We start from the raw sequence: 15,900 nt of genomic DNA on the forward strand, positions 1-15,900 counted from the left end.
TGTAACTTGCATCCAACTAGAGGCAAGGAAATGCTTAGAGTAAACACACTGTTGTCTGCACAGATGTCATGGTTCAGATTTATTTAGAGGGCAAATGCTCCATTAGTTGGGCTTTTTAATTAGCACACTTGTGAGAGAGGGTCATTAAGGATGTCTGACAGAGGACCTGCTGATGAGGGGGATGGAGACGCTGCTTACTCCGTCCCTGAAACCACACACACACACACACACACACACACGCCTACACACACAAACACAGATCTGCTTAAAACCCAATAACACTGCACACAGCCATCGACAAACACAGCAAGTCAACGTCAAGGGTGCCACAACATTTCCACTCTGAAATGGCCACAGAGCACAAACAAATCTCCCACAAATGTCTCCATCACCAACAAGCACCACACACACTCGCACACACACAACAGGATGCTATTAGAGGTATTAACATTTTGATACATATTCATACAGGAGAAAGGGTTGTCACTGTACCGTTTTCCGGGTGTTCGGTCTCTCCGATGCTGCCATCTGGAGTGGTTCTCTCATAGTGGTCCTCGGGCAGGGTCAGGGGTCCGATGCGAGGCCCAGACGATGACTTACTGCTGGGAGTCTCAGATTCCTCCAAACCGCTGTCATAGTAGCTGTGCTGAGAGGCATCCTGCAGGTCCTGCACTGGGTTGGTGGTGGAAAAGGTCACCCGCCGGTGGGGATGCTAAAAAAGCAGAAAGACAAATACATTTCTGCAACATGAAGAAACTATTTTTCTGTTTGTTGAACTAGTTTGATGGCTGTTTGATGCTATGGTAAGCCATGCAGCTTAAAAAGCCATTCAAAGCACCTGCTGTCTGAATTTTTATTCTTACGTTCACTCTTAACAAAAGTCAGAAAATGACATTAAATATTAAAACTCTTAAATATTACATAGTCCTTTGCACTGTTATTATTCTGAAGAATATATAAGGTGAAAATGTATGAGGTTATTGACTTCTACAACAAGAAGGTGCAAATTAGGAGGGAGAAAAATGAATAAAATCAGGAAGAAGTTTATTTCACACTTTTTTTTACTTTACCAAGTTTAAATGTCACGGCGAATGCTGTATATGTCAAAATAACATATCAAAAATCTGTTTGAATAAAGTACACTGTATAATAAATATGTGGATTAACTGCATTATCTTGATGTTATGTACCTGGAAATATGTACCTAGGGTGCAAACTGAAAACCTTATTTATCTTATCAAGAGCTCCAGATAGAGACGGACTGTGCACTGATAAATTCTAATGTGCCATAATAACTGGATAGCAGTGGCCCAAATAAAAACAGCTTGTATATAAAGAGATTCCAGCAGTATTTTTTTTTTTTTACATCCATGCGAATGAAGGCAAACATTATAAAACAAGTGTCACGGGATGTCGGCGAAATTGAGAACGTGAAAAAGTGTTATTACTGCTATTATTATCATTATTAGTCAGACAAAAGTTTAATTTTCTCAATCTGCCCCTGCCAAATGAATTCTGATGACAATGATGGGTACACTAATCAGTAGCCCCAGTGAGCCACTTCCTATCTCCATATTTTAATATTTCTCTTCCCCCTGCTTTTGATGTTTAACTGAGCGGAAAGCTCAATAATATTTCTGCAATTTAACTAAAAAGGAATCCCAAGAAGATCTAAATAAGGCTAACAAAAAAGAACCAAAACAAAGTAATGGAAATAGACTTTGAGCCGGCATTATTTTTGATAGCATTAGAATATGCTATTAGATCTGCTTCTGGATAAAATGTAAAATAAAAGTATAGTCTTGATGAAATCCTGAAATTGATAGATTCAAAGCAACATATGATAAATCATTTCAGATCACACCCTTTATCAAATTGAATGGCTTGTAAATACAGTTAGGAGACCATTAAATTTCCTCTTCCAAAGATCAGTTTACTAATGGCTACTTACCACCGATCCACAACAGAAAGATGACTCCTCACAGCACATGCAATCACACTCCACCGCCCCACCCCAACCCCTGCACACCCCACCCACCTCTCGTAAAAGTCAGGAAAAGCACTGATACAGCAGAACAGGCCTGCCTCTGCTACACCAGTCAGCCCCGATCGATACCACGGGTCTGCGATTTTTTCTACCGTTCAACCGCTTTTCTTTGCAAACAAATCCATGCCAGAAATCACTGGCCCATCAGCTTTTTAGTACATGCACACCAGATGTTGGAAAATGCTTTTAGAGCTTAGGTAAGTGCTATCAACACCCCGTTCTTAATGCTGTTAGTGTGTTTCCAGAAATCCTCTCTGCCTGTCAACCTGCCACATTTTTATGACGGTGCAGATGCATCTCTTGCATCATCTATTTTTTTAACCATCCAGTGCTAGTACACCACAGCATCACAGATAACATGGGATCATGTTATCTGTTGTCATAATGTTTCAAACAACAAGGTTTTAAAACAATAACTTTGATGTCTTTTGTTCCAGACAATGATTTGAAGGTTGCAAAAATGAGAAAAGAGTGCAATGGGAGATTTTTGGTTTGTTTTCTTTTATTGAACATCCTCTTTGATATGTTTGTCTCCACATTACACACTTGTAACTGTAAAATGTGCTTATCAGCTATGTGTAGAGTTGAATACAAGTGAAAAGACAAGGGTTATTTGTATTGATTAATCTAATTTAAAGGACCAGTGTGTAGGATTCTGCAGCATCTAGTGGTGAGGTTGCACAATGCAACAGACTGGGGACTGAACAGTTTTGGCAACCATTTTGAAGATAATGGAAAAAGTGTAAGTCTGTGTTTGGTTTGTCCCTTCTGGCTTACCGTAGAAATATTACATGGCATTATGCTTCAGAGAACCCATTGCCTAAGCAGATATGCATGGCTTAACTAACAAACACACAATAATTTGATTGTTGCAGATGAAATACAAATAAAAAACCTAATAGAGCTCACTCAGCACTACTTGCTGCACCTTTAAACTCAAGTTTTGCAACTATTGCCAGTGGTGCAATCTTACAATATGACTGGCCAACACTTAGCCTTCGCATCTATTGAAATGGGAGGGAGTATTTAGTTGTTCAAATATGGATTCTTGCTTAAACTTCTCCTTAAGGCATCACTCCAGAGAGTCAGCATGTTTCCTGAGTATGATAACTAGCTAAGGCTGCTGAGATGGGAAATAGATTCTCCTTTTAGTCAGAGCACAAATCCTTCGCCAGGCCTTGGGGGCTGCAGGGATGCAGCAAGACGGAAGGATGGAAGGGGAGGCTGAGCAGGAGTGGGGAGTTGGTCAGGCAGACACGGACCACGCTTTGGCTAGAGGGGACAAGCAGAAGGATTAGATTCTGGGAGACTGGAGGCGGGAGAGTGGGATTGTTTGGGCATTGTTGTAGGAGTAAGAAGCTATGGGGCTGAGAATGAAAGAGGGGACATTTATGATGACATCTGAATTCATAACCCCATTTAGACTGAGCTAAAATGGCCTCGTTTACAATAATGAAATCCCAGAGCAGATGGAAAGATACAGCAGTCTTTACAAGAGGACCAAGGCACATTTAACACAGTGATAAACAGTGATCATCATCTGCCTACCTAGCACCCTCTTTTCCTGTCCACCAAAAATATTATCTAGACTTTCAAGCCAAATGATGTTACAGCAGAATGTTGATGTTAAATATCAGAGAAACTGGCAGTGGAATAGTGAAGCAGTTCGTTCATTTCATTACTATATGGATGACACATTTTAAAGCTACCAAGGACAGACAACAGCTACAACCGTACCTGTTTGCCACAAGCCAGTGGTATAGTTCATACACATATACATACACCCCAAACATACAGGGCAGTGATGCACAAAGACGAAAGTCACCCAGCGTCAGGCTGTGGCCCTAGTTTTTCTGACAATTACTGAATATTATGAAGCAACAAACTAGTATTTTTTTTTTAATTTTGGTGTTCTGGCACACTGAAAGCCGAGTACATAATAAGCGGTATGCCCATGAGCTGGTCAACATTCAATGAACAAATCAACTGATTGTTGTTGCCACTTTTATAGGGAAATATTGCAAACATTCTCCTGACATTTTTAATAAACTGTAGTTTTTCATCATTCTTTAAATAAAGATATTAATATGGACCATATACTATTTAGAAGGCAACTTGCTGATATTGACTCTTATTTTATTCCCTCATACGGACAACTTGGAGGAAGCCTTTTTTGGAATTATAGATGACAAAATGTCAAACTAAAAGCCCTGTCATGGGAAAAAAACACTACACAGATAAAAGGTACACTGAAAGCCTTTTGATGTGCTTGTATTTTAAGTAGTTATGGAAGCTCATTGTTAATTAAGAGAATATTGATGTAAAAAGTGCCAATAGGAAGAGACACTTCTCATTCTTTTATTGATTTCAAGATAGAACATGTACACACAATATCCATAGACAAGGAATTGTATGGATTGCACTGCTTTTATCTGGCATCAAATCAGCAGGTTACAAAAATACTATGACATGACCAAACACTGGTTTCTGATTAACTTGCAGAAGCAAATAATCAGCGCTGATCTCCACCATGAAGCTAAGGTTGAGGAAAAAGAAGGCCTGAACTAAAGAGTTCATATTTGGTTATGCTGAGACTGGCAGCTCATATTACATTTCTAGCACAGTGAAATATCAGAATAAATATTTCATTCATCAAATCAGATTTAAACTGAATTCATGAGGGCGCTGATATCTGATTTAAAAACCATCCTACATCACTTTCTGTCTGACACACAGCTGTGACGTCACAGAGCTGTTAGCCTGGTAGCAACTGCAGCAAAAAAAAACATATATCAGCCACCTCTGTCAGTAATGTTGTCTGCCGTGATGGAGGACTTCTGCACACAGACTAGATATTGCTATGGTGTTAGGAGTGTGAGTATACGTCTCCATTATTCACCCAGCCTGTGGCTTGCTGTTTTGTGTCTGTATAGGGGAAGAAAAAACAAAAAACAAAAAAAAAAAACACAACGCCAGTTTGTGAACGTACTTTACATCGTTTCCACAGCAACTGACACAGATGGGTTATCATTAATGGTTACATCACAAATCACTTGCAAATAACAATCTGGACAGTCTGTCCTAAAGATTAGATTGCAAATTAAAAAAAAAACTATTAGCCTGCAGCTTGGATAAAGGAATAAAAAAGAGATTCCTGGGGCAAAGGGTAGCATTTTGGACTGTGGAGCATCTCTATTGCCAATGCTGATTTGCACCAGTGATCCCTGATGGGACAGCAGACCCTGCTACTCTCACATTGCACTGAGTTCCCCCGGTCCACCGGTGAATGCCCTGAGGCTACCTGACACCACTCTGCCGTCAGGTGCCCCTGTCATCCAGCCAAGCCTCACTGATTGCCAGTGCACAGAGCTGCTGGTACTCATGCAGATGGGGAAGTTCTTCCATTTTCTTTGCCACTTTCAGACCAGATTTCCAGCTGAGCCGCAAGTGAGTTAGACTGAATGGTGCTCTACACTTTTACATGATCAAGCAAGGTGGCTTATAACATAAAATATGCCATTATTATTTCTATTATTATTATTACTACAGTAAACTAATATTATGGTGGTTCTGTACTCACATTTAAGATCAATTTTCATATCTGTACATTAAAAAACAAAATAAAATCAGACCTGTGATTTAAAGTGTCTAATCTTAGAGGCATGATAGCCCATTTATGCCACTTTGATTACATCTCCATTTTTGCTACTCTGATTGCTTGCTGAAATATATCTGGCTCATCGTCAAATATTGCATCACTTTTATGAATTAATCATAAAATAATCCCTTTAAATCAATTTAGTTATCCATTTTCCTCCAACGGTGAATAATAACATGGGCTAAATTGGTGTAAAGTGATAAATATAGATATGCCACTTGTAGGGAACATCATTCTAATTTGCCAATCTGTATTTCATCATGTGTTGAGAGGATTTTTCTAAAAAGTTACAACGACCAAGACTGTACGTGGAGTTTTAGTTCTCTCTTCCATGTCTAGGCACAATGTACATTTGTCACTGTTATTCTGTTGCCAAATTTAAATTTTTTATTACACAGAGGTATTGTTCAGGCTGAATAACTTTGGCCAGAAAAACCTGCTGAATATTCAGAATTTCTTTTCAAGCAGCAGAGCCCGAGTTTCATAACTCTGAAGAAGACACATGAATGGGGATAATAACCAAGTAAACACAATCATCTCCACATTGTAGCATCTTGGGTGCAATTTGCGAGTGGAAAATACAGCTTCTGCAAGGACAATCAGGGAGCAGTAGCTTTTCCTCTAATAAAAGTAAACTGGTAAAATGGGAGGCTTCAGATGGTGAGGAATATACAGCACGCTATGTTTCTCACAGGTGGAGAGGGAGAGAGGAATGCAGACAGTTATGAGAGTAAGCTGGGATTCATTTCATTTACAATGGAGTGCTATGAAGCAGCTGTGAAGGCAAACAGTCAAATGTCCTGGAATACCCTTAACTTTTCAAGCTGCACGATGCCTATGTGGCCCTGTTTATCAACCCCGAGTTGAGGTATATCGTACGGTTTGTATGTGTACTGGTGCTGGGAGCCAGACTTTTCCTATTGAATCACAGTTATGTGTCTCTGATATTATGAAATGGGTTTTCTGCCCATGTTAAAGGAAACGGCTGATGTCTCAGTGCCCCTGTGATATGAAAAATTCAATTTAAAAGGATGAGAGAAAGAATGGTGCACGGCCTATTTTCATTCCCTCACACTGAGAGATATGAGAATGATGTTCTATTGTGTGGAGGAAATGATGCCAATCGTGCTGCAGAGAAATTCCTTCATAATTCAATTCAATTTCTTCTAAATCCCAATGGCAAGCTCCTCTGCCAAGGAGAGGCGGAATGACAGAGACAAAAAGGGAGGGCTGGAGACTAAGATGGAAGAAGAGGGGACTAAAGATTGAGACTGAAACAATGGAGAAATGGAGACGAAATTACAGGGAGCAGACACACTTAGCGGAGGTAAGAGGAGGAGACGGCGGTGCAAAGTGGAGGGGAAGTGGAAAGAAGAAAAATGTTTTAGTAATGATTAATTTTGATCACTGTGGCGTTTTTACTATAGCCAACTAATTTACTCTAATTACCTGTCAGGAGCGGACAAACTTTCAATTTTTATGTTACTAGAATACACATCTAGTTTGATCTTGTGCATCTCCAAGTTCCCTCAGTGTGAGACCTAGTGTTTCCATTTAGTTACAGTGTGTTTGTGAGTACATCTTGGCTCTGGCATTTTGGGCGTGTATGCAGGAATCAATGAGCTGCTGCCTCTGAAGGCACAGAAAAAATGAGCTGCACCAACAAATATGACAATGAAGAAGTGCACCTCTCAGTACATGCAGCAAGCATAAAACCATAAAGACTGAAGCAGTCGCAAAAGAAATGCATATGGAACTGTTTTTATTTTCTACTCCACCATTATGTCCTCCATTCTCATCCCATCTACTGCTCTCACTCTTTTGCTCTCTCTCTCTCTCTCTCCCTACACTTACACACACACACACACACCCACACACACAGTTGTTTTTGTAGGTGCAATAGCTGCGAGGCAAGCAGCGTGGAATTGGAGTCTTCAAAGAGTCTTGGATTATCAAAGAGACACAGCTACCAGAAAACTAGGGGACACGCTAGAGAGGGGGAGGGAAGAACATAAGCGTGAGGCAGGGTGGGGGGAAGAGTGCAGAGGAGTCAGCATGGGTTTGGGTGGAGGATGAAGTGATCAGACAGGGGAGGGGTGGGGGCGAGGGGTGGATAAAGACCAGAAGTCCCTTTGTTCACGTACTGTAAATGGGGAGAAAAAAAGGCTGTAGTGAATGCATTAAAAAACAATCACATAGACATTAATGGTCTTGATAGGCAAGACTGGATTTGCATTCTTCACTGTCTGTGCTGCCGCTTATTCTGGAGCATTTTCTTTTTTTTTCTCCCCCCCCTACACAAAGAATTTCATTTCAATGGGAGCACTGGCCTTGAAACACCATAATGTTGTCACAGTAAAACCAAGTATTACTGCAGCAGGACCCACCAAGTGTGAATATAGCTGCCACATCTAATGACAAATCTGACTGTTCATGCCATTCCATATGACAGGATGTGGGAGTGCTGGTGTGAATGCATCACCCTTCGACAAAAAGCTCTCCGTCAGCCCCTCTGTCCCACAATGAGCTATGGATGTCTCTTTTTTTTCCATTACAAGAACACTCTTCACCATAGAACACATTTCATGCGGGAGTATGAAACTGATTCTGGTCGGTTTGCTGCTGTCAGCTGCGGGGCATCATCCAAGCAATGATCCCGTCCCCACTGCCACAGCTACCACACAGAAAAAACCTCCCACCTCCGCTGACCCGCTTTGAACCAAATTACGTTCGTTTAGCGTTTGATGAGAGCGTAAAATGCTTTGAACACACAATGTCAAAAACAAATTATAGTCTGAAAAGTAATCTTCTTCTCTGCACAACTCGTCTTGGGGAAACTGGGGACTTGTGCGAGCAAAAAGTGGTCCCCCTGCCTGTGCCCATTTGGTAATTTCGGGGCATGCCAAGACTGTGCCGGTGGTGCAGTTATTTGTTTTGACACAGAGAAAAAAAATGGGGAAAAAAAGAGTGCAGTGGATAGTTGTGTCAATGCAGAATAAATTGTTGAACCCTTTGTCTGCAACAGGCCACATGTGTGGATGTTGAAATAACAAACATGAACATAGACACAGACCCATAAATTCATATGATGAAGCGATAAGTATAGTTCATACATATACGTAATATTCACAAATAAAAGCTGCTGTATAATTTGTTTAATTGGTATTTTTCTACCATAATGAAATAAGATTATGGAACGGGGGGAACACAAATGTAATATTCTTTGGTGTCTGGAGAGATTTGGAAGAGAGGGATAAGCTTTGGGGAAGCCAGAGAAAGGATCAGTGGTAAAACTTAATTGGGAAGGGCACAGGATTAGAATTTGTGATTGGTTTAGGCTTTTGATGGTGATGTCTTTCTATACTGACACTCTCATTGTCTTAAACTGTGGGGACTAAATATGCTAATATAAATGAGCCAATCAGGCCTGTAGTTGGTATTAAGGCTTGGAGGGAAAGTGCTTTTTTTAAAGTTGGGTGTCACAGGAAACATGAAGTATTTGTGTGTCTGACAGGTTCCAGGTATACTTTGTTTGTTGCTTTTGAAGTTATTAAAGTTGACAACTAGTGGTGCGTTCATGTTTCTTATAGTTATTTGATTTTCCTCCCAGAAGCAGATATTAAAAACCGTGGTCGTATTGTTCTTATGAATCCAAGACAAAGCAGCTTGTTTTTCATATACTCTATATACTGTATTAAAATGGAGCCATGTTTATATATATATTTACTCTTTATGAGTTTATTATGATATGATATGCAATGCATTGGGTTACTTATATGTGAAGCATGTGTGTATTTACTGTGCATGTTGGTTGGGTTTTGTTTATTTGTATGTATTGTGTTAGCTGTATGTCTTATACTATACTATATATAGTGCTTTTTTCTACCTACTAAAAGGTACTCAAAGCACTTTGAATCACCAACCTCACAGTCAGTGGACAACCGCTCTACCACTTGAGCCACAGCTGCATCTTTCATGTCCGCTATATATATATAAACTGATGTTTACGTATATATATATATATATTTATATATATTACGTAAACATCATTTTTTACTCCATACGGTGGTTTGACCTTAACAAATGTGTGTTTTTATTGACACATCATTGCATTTTGATGGCAGTACGTTTTTTTATTTTCCTACATAGAGGGCACACCGACTTTAATTTTCAGATCTGTTTCTCTTTGATGAATGATTACGCTCAATAAAACTCCCTTTATTTAGTTGATCGGCTGACCCAGACGTTACCGCTCTCTTGAAGGCCAAAGTATATTTGAGGCTAAATTATTTCCAGCAACCACAACAACAGCAGCATTTAAAAGAGTACTGTGAATTACAGTGGCTACATTGTACTTTGGAAGCAGGCCAGCAGGGTACAGGGGTAAGTGAGAAGCAGAGAAAGCTCCAGGAAATAGACAAATGTTTAGAAACCAGAACTATTTAGAGTAGAAAGGCAAAGGTTTGTTCTCATTAGGGTGAAGGCTAGAGAGCGGGTCTGTACAGAGGGGGTTATGTTGGCTTCCTTGTATAATCCGCCTGAACAGTGGCAACGGTACAAGGGAGTTTTTTGTAGTTTTTGTCTTTATATTATTGCTGGATCCATTATCTCCACTCATCATAGCTATGGATACACATCATCACGCATGAAAAGGGTGGTGACAGTGATTTTAATGCAAACTGAAATTCGGCTTCAACTTAAAACCTGACACAATCTGACCTCAGCGGGATATTTTGGGCGCCATGTATTTGCACTGTGTGACTCTTACACCTCTGAAACATCACTTGCCTCTTTTGTAAAACTCCTCAAAAAAACAGTGCTCCACCATTGGAGAGTTCACTCCTTTTCATTGAAATGATAAGAGCTGGTTTCATTGACTGAAGATAGAAGCCTGTACCAATAATATGATATGAAATTTATCCTAATTAGGCCCATATTACTGCAGTGCAGGTACAAAAAAATAAATCTTTGGGAGATCTAATATTGTAGACTCCAGCCAGCATGTATTTGAACTTTAAAGCACAGTCCCTAATTTTCTATTCCATCAGCAAGAGAAACCAAATTTTACATAACTGGCGGGAATTGGCCTCAAAGTTTGTGAGATCACATCTGGTCATGCTCTATAATGTTGCTGAGCAGACGCTTTGGCAGCCTTGCAAATTGCAGTATCTGTGTGTGTGTGTGTGTTTGCCCTGTGGCTTCACAGCCCTCTAATGGTCAACTGTAGCTACATTTTTTTATCTAAATAAATGTCCCAAGGGCAAGTTTCCAATCCAATCTCCAGGTGCAGCAAGGCTAAATAAAAGTGAATTAAAAGTAAACAGAATTTAAAGGTGATGCTTTAACAGAAAGACATGACAGGAAGTGAAGTTAATGGAGTCATTTTCCAGCGTGCCGATGGTAAGGAGAAACAGGTCACAGGACAGAGCCATGGCATGCATGCTGCCGAAATAAATATCCTTTAAATTCAAGCAGTATGTAACAACTCACGGCTTCATCTGACACTCAACAGTGCATTTTCTATTTTTCTTTTTAACACTGCAAGCTTCAAGTTTTTTTTTTTTTTTTTTTAATCAATCAATATTTACTGTTTTTTAAGCCCAGGGCAGAAGTTGCACAGTCACCACACTGTAATAGCTGTCTGTGGGCCTGTATACTCTTTGCCATTGTACTCGTGTCAGCGAGGAACGGTAAGCTCAATTGAACAAGGTTTATGTCAACTTAAATTCTTTGATAGTCTGCTACAGCAAATGGAAGATTGTTTCCATATCCAATTTTCTACAATATACTGTAAAATAAGCATCCTCCGAACTGACTCTCTGAAAAACATATTAGGAGTTAATAACGCCAGAAGGGAACAGACAGAGAAGAAGATGGGCTGATGGGGGAAGTAAAGAATCAGACATGAGAGAAATTAATCCTCAATATCCACTCCCTGCTGGGTACCTTATTGCCTCTCAAACATCCCATCTTCAGAGTTAATATCTCTATTGCTGCAGCATCTGGGTGAAAGGCATGCATAGACTTCCATTTGTTTGAACTGGAACGTAATTGGATTGGGGAGAGGGATGAAAAAGCCTTCAACCATACTTAAAACTTCCTCTTATATGTGCACGGGAGTGTGCAATCCCTGTGTGTACGCGTGTGCATGGACGTTCATGCGTTGCTATTAATAGCAACTCTCACGGTCTCGCTTGTCTTGATTTGTTACCCTGCATCCGAGATGTCCCGATTGGCAATACATTCGAGAGAGCTGGACGATTTGGGAAGTGTGTCTGCCTCTCACATTCTTGCACTAAGTAATCTTACCCATGCAACCTGATGGGGGGGGCCCTCATGCACCGCCATCTTATCAAGGAACTGGAAAAAAAATCATGCTTAATTAGATTCATAGTGACCTTTTTCATCTCTCTGACTACAAGCGCCCAGCCACTGGCGAAGCAGAATGTGTTCTCGTCATTGATCTTCCAGCAGACACGGGGATTGAGAAGACCAAGGCGCAGTGAAACCAGACAGAAAAACAAAATATCAGAACTCAGATGAAGAGATTACTCTGTTTGAGTGAGCTGCCTTCTGTGTTGAGGCCTTTAGGAGTTAGCGTGATTTTGTCCGAAGAGCTCTGTAATCCACTGACTGCATCTCAATCACAGTGCAAACAAACTCACACACACACATACACCTATCCTGTCCTGCCCTCGGTGTCATCGCCCATTTGCCGGACATGCACATGTAATCCTACAGCATTTCTGTCCCTCAAATGTTATACCTCTGATCCCTTCTCCATCCTGCCCTCTCTCCTTCTTTTTTTTTTTTGCGACAGCCTGCAACTGAGCAATGATGTTCCTGGAGGCTTCAAACAAAATATGGCAACTTCCACCCAGGGAAAAAAAATAAAAATAAAACACACACAGAGAGAGAGAGAGAGAGAGAAAGATGCCCTGCTGAGTTCCAGGCTGTCCCAAATTTTCAACATATATCCAAGGACAGCTTAAGTTTCAAAATATTACATGCATCAGTGTAGATATTTAATATTGGAACTTTTCCTAAAAAAATATAAGTGCATCTCTGTCACAGTCATTCTCCAGCTTGGGTAACACTGTGAGGGGAATACATTAGACACACTTGATACAGACATGGTATGATATTGATGACAGATTTGATTAATCTGCTGATGAAATATTTTGTGGAGTGCTCCACAATGGAGTTTAGACAAGGCCTCAAAGCAGAATATCTAGTATGAATACTCTATTGCCATATCCTTTCAGAGCTCATTTGAGTCATATCTGACATATTTATGGCTCATCATGTCATATCGTAGCCATCAGAGAACAAGCACCATGAACCATTTAAATACTGTGGGCCATGCTGTCATCTCTCGTTAGTAACATATGTCTGATAGATGCATAAGAAGAGGCACTCAACTTGATTCTTTCCTAGTGCTGTGGAGGAGCCGGAGCACACAGTTGGCAGGACTTATTCTTTTGCAAGGAGGCCTATTTAGCTAAAAAATAAACTGCATATTATTGAATGGAATGAAAGAACAGGCCATAGTGAGGACTGCACTGGAAACATGGGGAAAAAGCAACAAATGGAAGCATTTATCAGGATACAAAATGGTACAATATATATATAAATATTTTTTTTTTACAGAAGTACAAGTTAACTGTTGCACCCAAGAAATCTATAATGGTCCTTTGTGTGCACCTTAACAGAGTTGCCTGGCAACAGAACTCGAGCACTGCAGTGAATTAAAGTGTCAAACGAAATACATTTGTAATCCAAAGGCAACATGGATTAAATTTTAGACAGTAGGAGTGCCTCTTGGACAAGATTTCAATAGCAAAGGTGGGCGAAGTGAATTGGAAAAAAAAGGCACCTTCTTCTTCTGCACCTTAATAACTTTCTGAGCGCCAACTCGTACCTGAGTATGGATGGAAGGAGCACAAAATAAACACGACTAATTAAGTGTATAGTTTTAAAATGGACTGTCCTAATGGGCGCAGTTATTCTTCTGCTTTCCGCTGGAGCGATCTGTCACGAGGGTGGACGTGAAGCTGATAAATCATGAGAGCATATAGATACCTTTTATTGATTAACTCATACACACAGAGGTGTTGCTTGTATAACACGCTTCCTCAGGCCACTTATAAGCGCTTGATAAATCAAATCAAAAGATTGGTTTGTGGAAAAGAGTTCTTCCACTATGCTGAAAAATCTGAGAAACACACTCTTTCAACACACCCCCCCCTCCTCTCAGTCTGTCTCAAATGCCACACACAAATAAGCAGACTGCTTATTTTCCGCTAAACAATGTTAAGCATTTACACAAAGGGACCCAAATGAGCCCCTGATTGAAGATAGAATCAGTGCCCGAGCAACCCATCACAGAGCCTCTCAATCCCACATATGCATGATTAATACATCAAACAACATCATTTCTCCTTCCTCTTTCACTTGTCAATGAGCGCACACACACACACACACACACACACACACACATTCTTGCCCGTATACACATATTATATGGGCAAATTCATCAACGCACACACATACTTGTGCCCATGACGCACACACTCAGACACAATGTACCCAAATCCTTACAGGACTGCACATGAACACACAGACACTGCCCCCTCCATCATGGTTAATACATCAAACAGCATTAGCTTCCTGGATTCCTGAAGCTTAGACAGACACGGTTCTGACAGCCCATGATTCCTCACTGGCTGCCTCCCCCCCTCCAGCTTCCCCACTTTCTTTATTCCCTATGAAGTCTGTTTGGGTGGTTACAGAACATGCTGCCAGAATAGATTCACTTACATATTACCTTTTGCTTTTTGTAAGCTTGTATAATGTCATGTTGGAAAGGCATCTTTACAATAAGATGACACAGCTGAGGGGCTTTAGAAGCGAGACGCAAACAATAATAACCGCAAGCCCTGATCAACAAACTCTTTATTTTCTAAGATTTTTCCATATTCTTCTGACATCGGCGGGTATTTTTAACTACAGATATACAAGAGTTGCTTTTGTAACCAGCAGACCAAGATCAGCATCAAACACAAGGGGCCATCAAATGCATACAAATCTAACCTTTACAATTCAAATATGTTTTTTCTTCTGCTTCTCATGCCACAACATCAATGAATCTTCACAGAATTAAAGAAACAGGTGGCTTATTTGATTAAGGTCTAATAAAATGGACACTCATTAGTATATCTTTAGTATAAAGTGCTCTGCATTTACCATGAGAGGCCCTTATCCTTACGCTGCAATCCTGCTTATGATCTCCATTTGATTTTATAGTGCTTTCAGTGAGGTATTGATTTGAACTTGAATTTTAGAGATCTGAGCTGTAGTCTTTGCATAAATTAGTAAACAGGATTCTTTGAATGTCCTGTAATGAACCACAACCACAAAGGAAGTATTAGATATAGCATATCTCCCCCTAATACTATCGACAAACTGCTTTTTTGTGATGCCTCCAACATCAACTGAATAAACATGCTGTTCCCTGCAGTCTCCATCTGTTTTCATTTTCTTGTGTACTATCACAAACAATATAGCAGTTTTTAGAATATCTTGGAGAAAAAAAAAACGCCTTTAAATTTAAAGCCCAATATTTACCTTATTCCAAAACAAACCACACCACGCCACGCTGTTATCTGCACACTAGAGGTTATCTAATCTTTTTTTTTAGAATGAACAAGTGATTTAGGAATGAGCTTCTTAGACCACAAACACAGATGCAGCACTGATATTTTTTTTTTCCTCAATACTTTCATTGGCTTAAAGTAGTAACGTTAAGGCACTTAGCAGATTGCTTCATGAATTTGAACGGTATCCAATGAGCATATAGCTTCTCAATAAATGCAAAAAACAAAATGGAAAGGGGTTGTGTGTGTCTGTGTGTGTGTGTCTGTGTGTGTCTGTTATGGATAGCCTACTGAGCTGCAGATAGTGTAGCTTAAGTGCAGGGAGACTCACATGTGATCTGCTATACTGCAAATCCTCAAAAAGAGGATAAAGAGGCTTTAAAATCACATTTACAGCACAGGAGCAGCACCCTGCTGATAAATACAGATCATGGTGTTTGACCCTGTCCATCAGAGCATTGAAAGGCCCATGGCTTCTACAATATGGAGTCAACTTTTGTCACAAACACATACAGTGGGAACAATTTAACAGCTCTAAA

General features: G+C 40.1%; 1 protein-coding gene across 1 annotated transcript in view; it reads right to left on the reverse strand.

Moving 5' to 3' along the window:
- pcdh1a (protocadherin 1a) overlaps positions 1 to 15,900 on the reverse strand; it is a 69,602-nt gene that overhangs the window by 18,527 nt on the left and 35,175 nt on the right. The window contains exon 3 of the mRNA XM_028421750.1: positions 493 to 712. Coding sequence (XP_028277551.1) covers positions 493 to 712 — 220 coding nt within the window. The remainder of the gene's footprint in view (positions 1 to 492; positions 713 to 15,900) is intronic.

Source organism: Parambassis ranga, chromosome 14, assembly GCF_900634625.1.
Source record: "Parambassis ranga chromosome 14, fParRan2.1, whole genome shotgun sequence".
Classification (NCBI taxonomy): Eukaryota; Metazoa; Chordata; class Actinopteri; family Ambassidae; genus Parambassis; species Parambassis ranga.